At 48.4% G+C, this 14,284-nt stretch overlaps 1 protein-coding gene across 1 annotated transcript; it reads left to right on the top strand.

Moving 5' to 3' along the window:
• Positions 1–541: 541 nt before the first annotated feature.
• On the top strand, positions 542–856 carry RAB43 (RAB43, member RAS oncogene family; the record flags this gene model as incomplete). Its single annotated transcript, XM_030458621.1, has 1 exon — positions 542–856. A coding segment is annotated over one exon (315 nt), but the record flags the coding sequence as incomplete, so codon positions are not given.
• Between the last annotated feature and the right edge of the window lie 13,428 nt (positions 857–14,284).

The raw sequence follows: 14,284 nt of genomic DNA, 5'->3' as shown, positions 1-14,284 counted from the left end.
TAAAGTTTTAAAGACATGTCTGAGCAGTGCAGCACCTTGTAAGGGTGAAAATCTGTTGCCCTGGGCCTTGAACTGCGACTCTGGAAACAAACCACACCCCAGCTCAGACCTAAAAATGAAAAGCCAACAAGGCAAATCAGCTGCACTTCCTAGATGACTTAATGGTGTAATTGCACCTGTTTATTCCTCCGTGTCAGTAACTGTAAAACACACCAGAAGGAACACAGCACAAACACACGCCACTCCAGCAGGAATGCGGATCAATACTCGCATGTGCAGGACCCCCGCACAGCTCCGCGGCACTGACAGCGGCCCGGTCACTGCCATTACATTGCCTAACGCGCTCGGCTGCCCGCACACGATGGGTTTTATCCCTCAGACCCACGCAAGCCCCGCCGCTACCGACCCACCGGGATCCCGCGGCGCCCCCGGGGCTTGGGGCGCTCCCGGCGACACAGACCCGGGTGCCCCCGGCCCGGCCGGCAGACGCGATGCCTAGCCCGGGCTAAGCCCCGCAGCGGGCGGGGGCGGTCCCGGCGCTGGACCCGGGCAGGCGGGGGGCGGCGGGCGCTGCTCAGAGCCCCGGTCCCCTCGGCGGCGGGCGGAAGGCCGGAACGGCAGCGCCATCCCTAGCCCGGCTGTGCCGGGGGCGGCGGGGCCCAGTCCCGACCCGGAGGAGAGCTACGACTTCCTCTTCAAGCTGGTGCTCATCGGGGACGCCAGCGTGGGCAAGACCTGCCTGGTGCAGCGCTTCAAAACCGGGGCCTTCGCCGAGCGCCAGGGCAGCACCATCGGCGTGGACTTAACCATGAAGAGCCTGGAGATCCAGGGGAAGCGGTTGAAAGTGAGCGGCTAGGCGCCTAGGGGGCGGTCCGGACCCCCGCCGCTCGGTTCCGGCGGAGAGGGCGAGGAGCTGTGGCTCAAGCCCCCCCGGCCCGCCCCGGGATGCTGGCGGAGGGGCCCGGCCCGGCTGCCGGAGGTGGGGCCGGCGGTGCCGTGCGGGGTGCCCCTGCCCCCGTCCCGCTGCTGCCCCGGGTGCCCCCGTGTGGGGCGCCGCTGCCGCCTTCCCCAAGGGCTCCCGCACGGCGGTTCCGTTGCTTTGCTGCGGGGATGAGTCGTGAGCCGCAGCCGCGCTGGGTCCTCCTCGGCACGGCGGTGAAATACCCGCCGCAAACCAGCGCTCCGGGACAGGCTCCGCCGTGTGCTGCGGCTGCTGCATCCCCCTCCTCCCAGGCAGGCTTCGGGCCCTGGTGCGTTCACAAGGCAGGAGGAACCGCAGCTGGACTGTCCTGGTTCCAGGAAGGGATGTGCCCCTGGCAGGCTGAGCGAAGCCACGGCAGCGGCTGCTAACTTGGACATGTTTAAAAGTCATCTCACCGTACTGTTTACAGGGTAGCTCAGAAAGTGCTGCTGTTGTAGTTTTACTCAAACCACAGCAAATCAGCCCTAGGTTTGACTTCTGCCCTTTTTAGGCTGAAGATCAGCCCGTTAGAGTTAGAAGAGGACTGGACATTTACCAGGTGGCCTTACCCTCTGACTCTCAGGGGCACAGGTTCCCCTACAACAGAGCAGGCCTGAACACAGAAACATGGTCAGAAGGCAAGGAAAAGGCTGAAAGCACCTGCAGTTTGTAGGAGGCTGCTGGGATAAACCCTTTCAGCAACACCCCCCCCAGAGTGGAATCATACAGCCAGCCTCGTCTGGGATCCCAGCGGGACCAAGAAGAACTTAATGTAGTCACTGCCTGGGAAAAGTCATGAAACTGTGAAGCCTTTGGTGACTCAGAAATCCAGTAACTGCAGCTGGTCTGTGATTGCCAAAGTAGGTGCCAAAATTCTCTGTTATCTTTTCCTTCCGAATTAACTTGGGTGAGCAGAGTATTAAGCAGAGAAAGTTGCAGGAAATGGGAGAAATGGAGGCTCAGGAAAGGAAGGGGAGTGGAAGCTCCACACCTCACAAAGATGTTTGTTTCCTTGGTAGTATGATACCTTTTCCTGTCACGTACAGCTGGGGCTAGCAGTTGAAAAGGAAACTCAGGTTTTCTGTTTCTGTGCTGAGTATATCTTTGGTGTTTTCTAGTAAAGGAGCTGTTAGAAGTGGGGTTTCTCCTTTCAGATTGAACCTGGCTCCATTTAAATGCCAGGCACATAGGAAGTGACAAATGTGTCTGTTCCTGGTGCCAGGGGTCTCAGCCAGGGACTTGAGGAGCAGGGGAGGACTAGCCCAGGGAATAACCCCAGCTTCCTAGGTGTGCAATTTTGTATTGTCAGTACTTGAACCTGAAGGTTCCTTTATTAGTAGTCAGTCATCAATAAAACCTGTGGATTATTTCTAAGTATATAAAAAAAAAGTAAGAAAAAGTAAGGAAAGTCAGGCTCTTCAGGCTTTTGCTTTGGATTGTTTTATACTTCCACTTAGAGAACAATTAGGGATGCACAGATTGAAGAGAATTATTTTAAAGTGTAATTGCAGGCAGATTAATCCAACATTCTTGCTGATTCACTTTACAGACATTTTTGTTAGCTGCTGAGTCAGGGACACAGCGAGAATATGAAAACACTTGCTTGGAGCTTCCTTTGTTTAGTCTGTTAAGGTGTGGGTTGGATGTGAAGTTTAAATTTCAGTCAGGCTTTTCCACTTGGATTGAGATTTCAGAGAAACCCATCTAATCTGGGTGAGTTTGTTCAGCATGTTATGGGAAACAGAAAACAAGGAGGCATTTCCTTACACTTCTGTGAGCTCCCTGAGCAGGTAAAGAGATTCTTGCCATCAAGTGTGCATATCTTGCACAGCACTTCAGAAATGTGGTTCTGGTGAAGGTGAGAGTGAGTCAAGGAGGAGCACTTGAGCCATTTGAACAGATGAGATCCCAACCTGTTAGCAAACAAGCACTGGGAGAGATGCCCTCTGTGTCTCACTGCTCCTGTCTCAGTCACCACAGACATACTTGTTGGAATGGATTTCAACAAATTCATTGATTGGGATGTTCAGGACATGTTTTAAATAAGGTATATTTGACCTTACAAAAAGATGCTTACAAAACATGCCAGGTGATTCTCTGTGCTGCTCCAATGCTGTTGTGGGCTCATGCTGCACAAGACAGTATCCTCAGAAGGAACTTGAAGGCTTCTTTTCTTTTTAGCTAAGGGTGCAGGCATGAGAAAGTTCCTATTTTTATAACTTTCTTGTAAGTTTATCTTTAGAAGTTCCTTCAGAACAATAGAGCATACAAAAGAAGTTTTCCTCCTTGTTTCAAGCTGGCAGTTTTTCTCTGGTGTCTCTCACCTTCCCATCATGTGCCCCTGTGAAGAGCCTGGCTCAGTCTCCCTGGTAACCTCCCCAAAGGTACTGGCCAGCAACTGATAGAGCACCTCAAATCCCTCTCCCAAGCCCCTTTCCAGCAAGCTCTGCTCCCAGTAATCTGGGGATTACCTGACCAGCTTGATGGGGGCCCCAAAACTGGGCACTGTGTTTTAGTTGGAATCTACTAAGTGCTAAAAAAAAAGGTACTAATCACCTCCCTTGATCTAGTGGCTTCATTCCTGTCCATACAGCTCAGGATGCTGCCAGGACACGCTGCTGGCTCCTGCCCAGCTTGTCAGCCACAGAGACCCCCAGAGCCTTTTCAGCAGAGCTGCTCCCCAGCCAGGCAGCCCCCAGCCTGCATCCCTGCAAGGCCTGAACCACAGATACCCCCTGTATACTCCTTCCCAGAGGGAAAAGGAGAGAAAGCAAATATGTTCAAGACTTAGAAGTATTTACAGAAAGCTCCAAATCTTAGAGTTAATAGCTGGTCCAGCACTTTGCTATCCAGTAGCAGCCAAACCAAAGCTAAAAGCAGATCAGCATAACCAGCTTGTCTGAGTAAATGGGCATTCAGTGGTGAAACAATCAGCACAAGAAACGGGGCTCCTAGTTTGTGTTCACTTAGGTAATCTGTCATATTCCTTCTGTACAATGGGTATTTCTGTTGTGTCCTGCCCTCATTTGTGACTAGAGAGGGTCACCCTGAATGCCTGCTGCCAATCTCTTCTGTTACAGGTGTTTTTTCTTAGTATCCTCAGATAAATTTAACAGTTCTCCAGCAATCCAAACTTCTCTCTTATACCAAAATTGTTGCCAAAGTAATTACAAAATCAGGAACTGCTTAAAAAGGTTACTAATTTGCAAAGCTGAAGTACTTAAATTGAGGAAATAAATAACTAAGAACATAGTGTCACCTGCAATATACAGTACAACTACACATTACAGAAGAATATATGATCTTTTTTTGTAACCTGTGGCTAGTACAGTTCATTTGTTATTCTGAGTTTAACTTATATTTGAGGGGCTTATAAATGAGTAATACTAAGACTGGAGGTTTTTTCCAGAAAGATTTGTAGATGTTACCTTGTGCCAGGAGTTACATATTTGAAAATAAAGTATAACAGAGAAAGTATGTAATTTTTTTACTATAAAATGGTGGGTTTAAATAACAGTTGTGATTGGTACTTGTATATTATAGTCATGTTTCTTTTTCAACAGCATTGTCCGAAATGAATCTCTGTACCAGGGAAAACAGTGTTTACTTAGGATCAGAACTGGTATTTTTGTAGTTACTTAATTATTAAAAACATGTATCAGACTATTCAGAGTATACAGAAATATTACAGTTTTCTAAAGATGTTGTCAAGAAAATTAGCTATTTTTTGTACTTGCATCTTGCTTTAAATCTGGTTCATAATACTTTCATACTTTGTATCTGCAGTGTGTGTTCTTCATGATTTAAAATAAGATTAATACATGGAGCAGTTTGACAGGACAGCTTCCCAGACTTCCAGATTGTAGGGCCAAGCACTAGCCCCCAAAAAAGTACCTTTGCACACTGAGCATGCTGCAGCCTGACTGTCACAAGGTGAAGCCACTGCCTCTGCACTGGTGTGCCAGAGGAGGCTGTACCAGGAATCTTCACCCTGCTTCAGGTGAGGTTACTGGAAGGGTTCACATCCACCTGCAGCAGCAACCACCTTGGATATCTCCCTGCAGCCTGCCCAAAGTCCCAGGCCTCATCTCGCTGTGCTGGGGGCTGCTGCTCACCCCCTGCACAGAATCACAGCCTGGGGAAGGGGCTGTGAGCCCAGGTCTCTGCTCAGCAGGGGCACCTGCAGCCCTCTGGGGCTGTGCTCAGACAGCTTGGCAACATCTCTGCCACAGCCTGTCTGGGAGCTTGACAGGGAAAAGGGCTTTCCTGATGCCCAGAGGGGACCTCTCAGGGCTTCATGCCCATCGCCTCTTGGCCTCTCACTGCCCACCACTGCAAACAGCTCTGGACCCTCCTGTCAGGTGTTCAGAGAGCTTGGGATCCCCCTGAGCTTTCTCTTTTCAGAGGGAGCAGTCCCAGCTCTCTCAGCCTTCCTTCCTAGGACATGCTCCCCTCCCTTCATCAACTGACTGCTCCTCTGAGGGACTTGCTGCCGTGTGTCCCTGGCTGGCTGGCACTGAGGAGCCCAGAACTGGACACAATGCTCCCCTCACCCATCCCCAGGAGAGGGCAAGAATCACCTCCCTCCACCTGCTGGCACTTCTGTTTGTAAAGACAGCCCCGGAGACCAGATTCCTTCTTGGAACCTAGGACACACTGCTGGCTCAGGAGCAACTTGGTGCCCACCAGGACCCCTCCCAGCCTGTGCTGAAGGTACAGAGAGGATCCAAGGCTGTGTCATTAGATACAGAGTATTTAAGCTGGCAGACTGCAGGGCATGAAGAAGCAATAGTGGAGGGGCTGGGACAACTGAAAAGCTATTAGACAACGTTTTCTGTCAAAAGTGATAGAAATGAGGGACAGGCATCAGTGACAATGTTAACGTTCAGCAAAAAAAGCAAAACAATTACCAAATGGGCCACTGAGACATTTCACTTCACTGATTGATAGATGCTGGTTATACATCAAGAGTAAATTCACTGAAGTGATTTTTTTGTTGGTGGTGATTTTCCCAGCTGAATCAGACACAGAAATGCACTGAACAGGCAGCTGAAAGAAACTCGACGCCCAAGTTACCTACAAATAGGACTGCATGGGGATACCAGATTTAGAATAAACTAGGTATTAAACAATGTCTTTCTTCCAGTAACAAAGGAAGAATTTTGGTGTCTTGTAACAGGCGCTGGGGCAACAAAGTGAGCACATTATCCTACTGCAGATTTTCTTCTAAGAACATCACAGGCATGCGTGGGAAAGCTACTGGCTGCCTTTTCCTCGTGAAAATAGGGGCAGAAGAGGGAAAAAATATTCCAGCACACTCCACCTCCAACCACCAACCAACCAACACAGGTATTCTTACCTCTAAAACTCCTGCTCCACAATGACAGGCAGCAACCCCGCTTCTTCCCGTGACCCTCCACTCCTCCTCAGAGCCAGGGACTGAAGGAAGGCTCAGCCAGGGCTGATCTCCTCCCCCCTGGGAACAGCTCCCTGAGCTGACACACAACTCCATCTCCATGCTGGCAGGAATGGGTGCCTGAGGGCTCCCTGTGGCAGGGCCGACTCAAGAGGGAGCTCCACGGCTCTTCCCAGCACCCGATGGATGTGGATTCTGAGGAGCAGGTGGCAGCTGGTGGGAAAGGAGCAGAGGGGAACAGCAGCCCAGCAAGGAGCAGGAGGAAAGGGGGATGGGCTGCTGGGCTGCTTGACTTTCTATAGGGTGTGAGCAGGAGAGGGGAGGGAATAGAGATCCCTCAGGCTCACAGACCGTCCTTCTTTACTTCTCCAACTCAAACTTCTTTAGTTCCTCCACTCCAACTATGCCAGGTACCTTTTTTCCACTCAGTGGGAACCTCACCAGACCACCATCACCTCTCCAATAGGATGGACAGAGTTTCAGCAGCTGCGTCTGCCAGCTCCTCAGGACCTGTATATGGACCCCGTGAGGTCCCATAAACTTGTGGACCTGCAGGTTCTTTAGACAATCACAAACCTCTTCTTCTCCCCCAGTGGGGGCTCCTTGGTTGTCCCAGGCCCTGCTTTCCCCTGCTATGGCCTCTGCAATGAGGCAATGAGCACTTCCCAGAGGAGACTGAGGCAAAGAGTCCTGGAGAACCTCAGCATTCTCAATATGCTGTGGAGCTAGGTCTGACATTTCCTTCAGGAGAGGGCCTACGTTTTCCTGGCTTGTCCTTTTCTTCCCACCTAGGTACATCTCAAAGCTTTTCTTATTGCTCTTCCCATCCCGGGCAAGATTCAATTCTACCCAGGTAGAATTGGATGTGGCTCTCCTGCCCTGCTCCCCAGCTGCTGCGACCACCTCTCTACTCCTCCCAGGGTACCTGCCCTTGCTTTCCCCCCCCTCCGCATGCTTCCTCCTTCAGATTGAGGGCTTTTAGGAGCTTCTGGGGTTTTCCCCGGCTGCGGGATGGGGAGTGTGGGGAAATGGCAGCTGCCAGCATGGCCGGGGAACCAAGATGGCCGCCGGGCAGCCCCCCTGCATGCCCCGGGACTACAGCTCCCAGCATGCCCCGGGGCACTCCTCCTCTCCTGCTGCCTGAGCCCGCCCGACCCGGAGGCTGCCCCAGCACCGGCCCAGTTGGGAGGACCGGCCCAGTTGGGAGGGGGAGCAGGAGGAAGGGGATCTGGGCAGGGAGAGAAGGCAGGAAAAAGAGTGGTGAGGAGTGGGAAAGAGATGGAGGGGAAGGGGGCAAAGAGGGAGGGAGGGAGGGAGGGAGGGAGGCAGGGAGGAGAAGGGCAGGAAGGAGGTGTGAGGGGGATGGACAGAGAGCGGGCCAGGGGCGCGCCAGGGGCCTGAGAGAGACAGAAAAGGCCCCAGGAGAGGGGAGTGACAGAGGGGTGGGAGAGGGAGCAGGAGAGAGGGGAAAGGGTGAGGAAAGAGGAAGGGAGAGGGGAGAGAGAGGCAGGAAAGGGGAGAGGCTGCAGCAGAGAGAGGGACAATAATGCCAGGAGAGGAGAGGGAGAGAAAGAGAAAGATGTGGAGAGGGAGACAGAGGGAAAGAAACAGCAATGGCTCTGAGAAAAAGCAGGGAGGAATTGGGAAATGTTGAGAGGGAGACAGTGAAAGCCCAAACTTTTGATGGGCAAATGACAGAGAGGGAGGAATGAAGAGCTGGGGGCAGGGAGCTGGGCAGAGCCCCAGAAGAGCAGTGATGAGCAGCTGGGCCAGGCCCCAGCACCCTGGGCTTCCCCCTGGGGTCTCCATCTCTGCTGTCTGCCAGCACTGGGGGCACCCCAAATGTCCTGCCTGCTCCCAACAGCCCTCTTCAGCCCTGAGGACAGCTCAGCTGTGGTGTCCATGTCCCAGGGCTGATTTGGGGGTGTCAGGGCTCTCCTGGGGCACTCTGGGACTGAATGGGAGCAGTATCTCTGAGTGCCTCAGCCTTTCAGCCCTGAGCAGTTGAAGCCAGGCACTTTTTCAGGCCGTGACAGATGATGGAAAGATGGATGCTGGTGGTGTGCTGGTAGCTCTGTTCAGCTCCCACTCCAAAGCTGTGATCACTGAGACTCGGAGCCTCCCGAAGGCCCGGGCAGAGATCTCCAGGGAGTCTGTATTCCATTTTTTGGTATCTTTGGGCTACAATCTGCTGGGGCAATGGGATGCTAGGGTTCCAGGTGCTGGGGCTATGGGGTTGCAAGGTTGTGATATGCCAGAGTTGAGGTGAGCATGTTCTTGTTCCTGACAGAGTCTGGGTTTGTTGGCCTGGGTTACAGGGATGAAGTTATTTTTACCTTATATTCTGAATGGTCTTTTCTTGTGAAGGATGGAAGCTTGTTTTCATTTTCAGGGTTTGATTAGGGACCCTTGGACAGATGAAGGAAGGGAAGGAATTATTGAAGGCATCTAAAGGCTAAAGTATGAAAATAGTTCATTAATTTTTTTTTTGGTCACATATTTAAGTGCTGTTACCCCACCATTTTTAGTAGTTTTTTCTTTAAATCACTTGTGTTTGGGGGGGTGGAAATGGAAGGGTTATTATTAAGAGAGGATGTTAAAAACGCTGACTCGATGTTTCAACAGTAAAACTTTTCACTGAAAGAGATATAAGTAAAGCAGCACGCTGCAGTGCGCTGGGCGGCCGGGAAGCCACAGCTTCACCACTGGCTCGCAAGTTCAGTAAGGTAAAACCGGTTCTTTCATACTTTTCATAAACCCCTTTTCCTCAGTCTCTTACCAGTTTATCACTGGTTTTCATTTTGTGGGCTCTCCCAGCATAGGTTCTTGTTTCGCGGGCTTCGCTCTGTTGCTGAGGGGGATGGTCACATGACGTCCCTGTTTCACGGGCCTCTGCGGTCAGCCCCTCCTCCTGTTTTTCTGGCTTTTCTTCCTTGTAAGTATGCTTAAACATACACCCCAAAACAACAGGATACAACATGCTATCTCAACAAACTGACCAACCAAACATTATTAAACTGAAAGATACACTCAACAAAACAATAAACTACAATTTTAAACTCTTATTTTTCACAATCCCCCCTTTCAATTTTTATTGTTTTGTTGCAAGAATGTCGAAGGGCCATAATATAATGACAGGACCTAACAGAGAGGATATTAGAGTAGTCAGCCAACTATTCACAACCCCAACACACACAGTAATAATGTCCAGGATAGTTGCAATAAGGCCTACCCGCATAAGCAACAGAGCACCAATAGGATTCTAATGTTTGCACATGAGACACCATTACCGGTATTAAAACCGCCATCCTGTGATTCCCCACCACATGTACTCTTCTGCCTCTCCGCCGGCCGTTCTTTGGCAAGGAACACAGGAAATGTTATCTTCTCGGAAGCAAGCAGTACTCTTCAAGGGATACAGGACAATCTACCCGGCTCATGGGGTGAACTTAAGTTGTGTCTTATCCTGGACACGATTAGGTGCAGTCTTGGGATACTTGATAGAAGTCACCTGTGTGAGATTCTGTAAGGTGATCAAAAGTATAGCGAGGAGGAAGGCAATCAGGACTGAGGCAGTACAGCCTCAGACTGTCAGCACCGAACAATTGCTGATAATTTCAACATAAGCTTTGGGCTGTGTGCAAGGACAGTGCTGCTTAAAGCATATTTTGTAACCACAAGGAACAGCACGTTAGAACACTCGAAGGTTAAGGAGTAAGCAAGACGATTAGATTAAGGGACTCGGCAAGATAGCAACATCCACGAAGAAGCTCGAATGTGTGAAAGATAAGCTTTGTTAGTTAATTGTTGCTAAAGGTTTTGTAGCCAATCAAGTTAAAACATGTGTAACGAGATGTAGAAATCACCAATCAGCAATATGTATACGTGGCATTAGCTCTTAGATTAGTGTATAAATATTGCCTTCTGATTCAATAAAGTTGGACATTTGTTTGCATCAAACTGAGTCTCTGTCTCGCATCTGTTTGCATCAAACACCCACTGCGACAAATGGTGGACCCCGACGTAGATCGGGCTAAAGACTGTAAATAAAAATTTAAAAATTGCTAAAGATTATTAAAGAAAAAAGAAGATTGAAGATTATCCGGTCGCAGGTCTCCAAGAACTCGAGAGTGAAGAAAAAGGCTGAAAGGAAGCCGGTAATTGTGGTGCGCACCTTCATCACCTCCTCGCGATTGGCAGGTGAGCTTGGAGAAACTTTTTGTTATGGGTTCAAATATTTTAAAAGAAGAACGAGACGTTTATTATACTTTAAAGACTTTACTTAATAAGGATAAAAAAGTTATATCCGGCCATGATCTAAAACTGCTTTTAAAATGGACTCGTGAGCATTTTTCTGACATCAATTCAGTCTCTATTTATGACCCTACATTTTGGGACGAGGTTGGAGTTAAATTATGGGATGCCACTACACGGGGCAATAATGAAACCGCCAAACCCTTAGCACCTTGCCGAACACTTTTTGAAACTTTAAAAGGAAAAGAGTCTACTACTTCATCTGCCCCCCCTTCTGCCCCCCTGCTGCCAACAACTGCCGCTATGGTGAATGCGGATTTGGACCCAGAACCCTTTGACCCTGGGGGCTGGATGAAAACTAAAATGGGACTGAGAAGCAAAACCAAAAGCAACCGAAAACACCACCAGAATCATCGGAGTTCACAGAGGGAGAGAAGCCGGAGAACACAGGCGAGGAATCTTGGAATGCAGACTCCCTCCCTCGTGCCTGCCTGCCTACCGCGGCTCCCGACTGCTCTGCCACCTTTCCACCTCGGAAGCCTGATTTATCTTCTTGACCACAGTTGCCATCAATTAATCCTCTGCTTCACCTGTCAACACCATCAGTTCCTGCTATAGAGCAACAGCCAAGGAAGGAACTGGGACTCGGAGACAAGCAACTAAGGAAACTGCTGAAGAAGCTGACAGAACTGGAAACCAAGGATGAGTATACCCCTGAAAAAACTCTAGTTTTTGCTCCAGGGAACATCCCGAACAAGGGAGCACTAATCCATTTTTACCCCCTGATCCGTTCCCTATTCCTGCTCCTATTTCCCTTAACCCTTTAACACCCACTGCTCCACCTCTTCCAGATCCAGCATGGGGAGGGGAGGGTAGTGGGGGAGGTGGTAATGTGTATCCAGTAACTAGATGGAAGGGAATTATTCAAAATGCTATAGTTGAAGGAGAAATGGTTCCCAATATGAGTCCGATGGTTTTCCAGTGATTGTGGGACCCGGAGGAGGAGGTCAATGGGTTGCATTAGATTGGAAAATGGTAAAAGAAGCCAAAGTTGTCATTGCGCAGTACGGTTTGAAATCGGCTTGAGTCATCTCCTTTGCAGTATCTTTTTACTGCTCAATTGTTGATGCCATACGACACAAAAATGCTCATTAATACTCTGTTAATTCCTTCTCAATAATTGCAATATAGTTCTCAATATTGATGCATATTGTGGTGCATGGTACACTGGTGTTTCATACAGAGATAAAAAACTTGGTTGGTAATTATACTTGCAGTTTTGGTTTAGGAAATTGTACCATTTCATTTTGTTTCAGGGTGACTTTACCAGATTTTAGTAGCAATATCATTTCATTTTTTAATCTTCTAGTGGTGGTTGTTAGTTTTTCTTATATATTGGTGAGAAGTAAGACAAAAAACACAGTTATGAGAATGAGTATTCCTTTTTGGAGGCTGGAAGTTGCTGTGGAGAGCAAGAGTTGCTCCTGGTACGGAGAGCACTCCCACTCCTGCCTCCGCAGCCGCTTCTCGCCCCCCCCCCGCACACACTGCTGCTGCTCAGAAAACGAGCCCACCATACCTCTAAAAATGTATCTAAATCCACTAACAAACTTTTGTTGCTTCCCCCGGGTTTGTTTTTTTTTATAGACCATGGCCTGAAAGTTGCTGAGGAGAATGAGAACTGCTCCTCGTACAGAGAACACAGAGTAAAAAAAAAAAAAAAAAAAAAAAAAAAAAAGGAAAAAGAAAAAAAAAAAAAAAAAAAAAAAAGAAGAAGAAAAAAAAAAAGAGTGTGTGTGCCTTTGCTATTTAAAGGCTTGGAATTTTGTCTGTAAATAATTTTATTTGGCTTTTTAGGTTTTAATTTGGCAACCATGGAGGAAACTAGGACTCCACCGTGCTGTGATCCGGGAGGGGTCTGGGGACGCTTTTGGGGCCCCCCGACCAATTTTTGTCGGATAAGCCTCCTCTACCCCCTTGGTTCTATGCGCCAGTGGACATCTGAACTTCCTCATACTAAAAAGTTGTTAAAGTCCTTCCACTGCAGTGTGAAATGTCCTTTTAGTATTGTGTTGTACTGATAACATGTTTTGTTAATGTTGTAATTCATGTGATCGTTTATATGTCGACTTAGGGATCCCTCGTCTATATGTTGGTTGTTGATTGTGCTATTCTGTTGTACTGCTCTTTTTATTGTTAGCTTTTAGGTCATATTTGTGAAGATTTTAATGGAATGTGTTGTATGAATCTTTCTGATCACTCTCAATCTATACATGCTGCAATACAATCACTTAAAGAAGGGGTTGCACATTTGCAATCACATTTGCTTTCTTGCTTTTGCTAACATTGCTACCTTGTATCTTCCAATGTTTTCAACGGATGCTCAATCCTGTCATGAAAAGAGTTTATCTTGTTCAGTCAGAAGGGGGAATTGAGGCAGTACAGCCTCAGACTGTCAGCACCGAACAATTGCTGATAATTTCAACATAAGCTTTGGGCTGTGTGCAAGGACAGTGCTGCTTAAAGCATATTTTGTAACCACAAGGAACAGCACGTTAGAACACTCGAAGGTTAAGGAGTAAGCAAGACGATTAGATTAAGGGACTCGGCAAGATAGCAACATCCACGAAGAAGCTCGAATGTGTGAAAGATAAGCTTTGTTAGTTAATTGTTGCTAAAGGTTTTGTAGCCAATCAAGTTAAAACATGTGTAACGAGATGTAGAAATCACCAATCAGCAATATGTATACGTGGCATTAGCTCTTAGATTAGTGTATAAATATTGCCTTCTGATTCAATAAAGTTGGACATTTGTTTGCATCAAACTGAGTCTCCGTCTCGCATCTGTTTGCATCAAACACCCACTGCGACACAGGACAGACATTCGTACCACTTTCCCCCATTTGCAGACTTCCTTGGCTACGCCAATAGGATTTTCTGCATTTTCCACACAACAGTTTCACAGAGTAATCACAAAAGAAGGATCCACAATCACAACCACGGGATTTACAATGTTCTATAACAGGGTGCTTGTAATAACAGAGGCGATTTTTAAAAACAGAAAAAGCAAACTCTAACAAATCTACAACCAGGAATTTTAGGAAGGCTTAAGAAATTAAGGCAGTTTTCTTAACCGGCAAGATAGGTGTGTTCTGGGGAGACATACAAGGCTCCAACAACCCTTGAGTTATCAGCCTCCGAACAATAGGCTGCAATCCTTTGTTTAACCCTAAGTCAGCAATCAGGGAACGGCCAACTGAATCAGGTGCATACCAAACCTCAGGGTTAGGTTGTTTTTTTTTCTGCCGTGACCAAGTGCTGTGCCTGCCACTTTTTGCTGAGTTTTTAGCAAAGCCTGTCCTAAAGGCGTATCGGGGTCCAAACCCAAATATAGCTGCACAATTCTTCTCAATCTTTCCAGCCACTCAGCAGGGTTTTTTTGTTTGGTTTTTTTTTTTCTTTTAGCACTCGTTTAGGCGCCGGCCGAGGCAGGGCACCGGCCCGGGGGAAGTCCCCAGGGCCACTCCTCAGCAGAACCGCGTGCCGACCCTGGCGACAGCCACGCCACCACTGCTGCCACTGAACTTTTGTTCCTGGGGGAAGTCCCCCAGTACTTCAACATGAGCCCTAATGGGCTATCAGGGGCAATATCAG

Source organism: Calypte anna, chromosome 12 (genome assembly GCF_003957555.1).
Source record: "Calypte anna isolate BGI_N300 chromosome 12, bCalAnn1_v1.p, whole genome shotgun sequence".
NCBI lineage: Eukaryota > Metazoa > Chordata > Aves > Apodiformes > Trochilidae > Calypte > Calypte anna.
The sequence above is the reverse complement of the archived record's forward strand: the minus strand, read 5'-3'. Positions and strand labels throughout refer to the sequence as shown.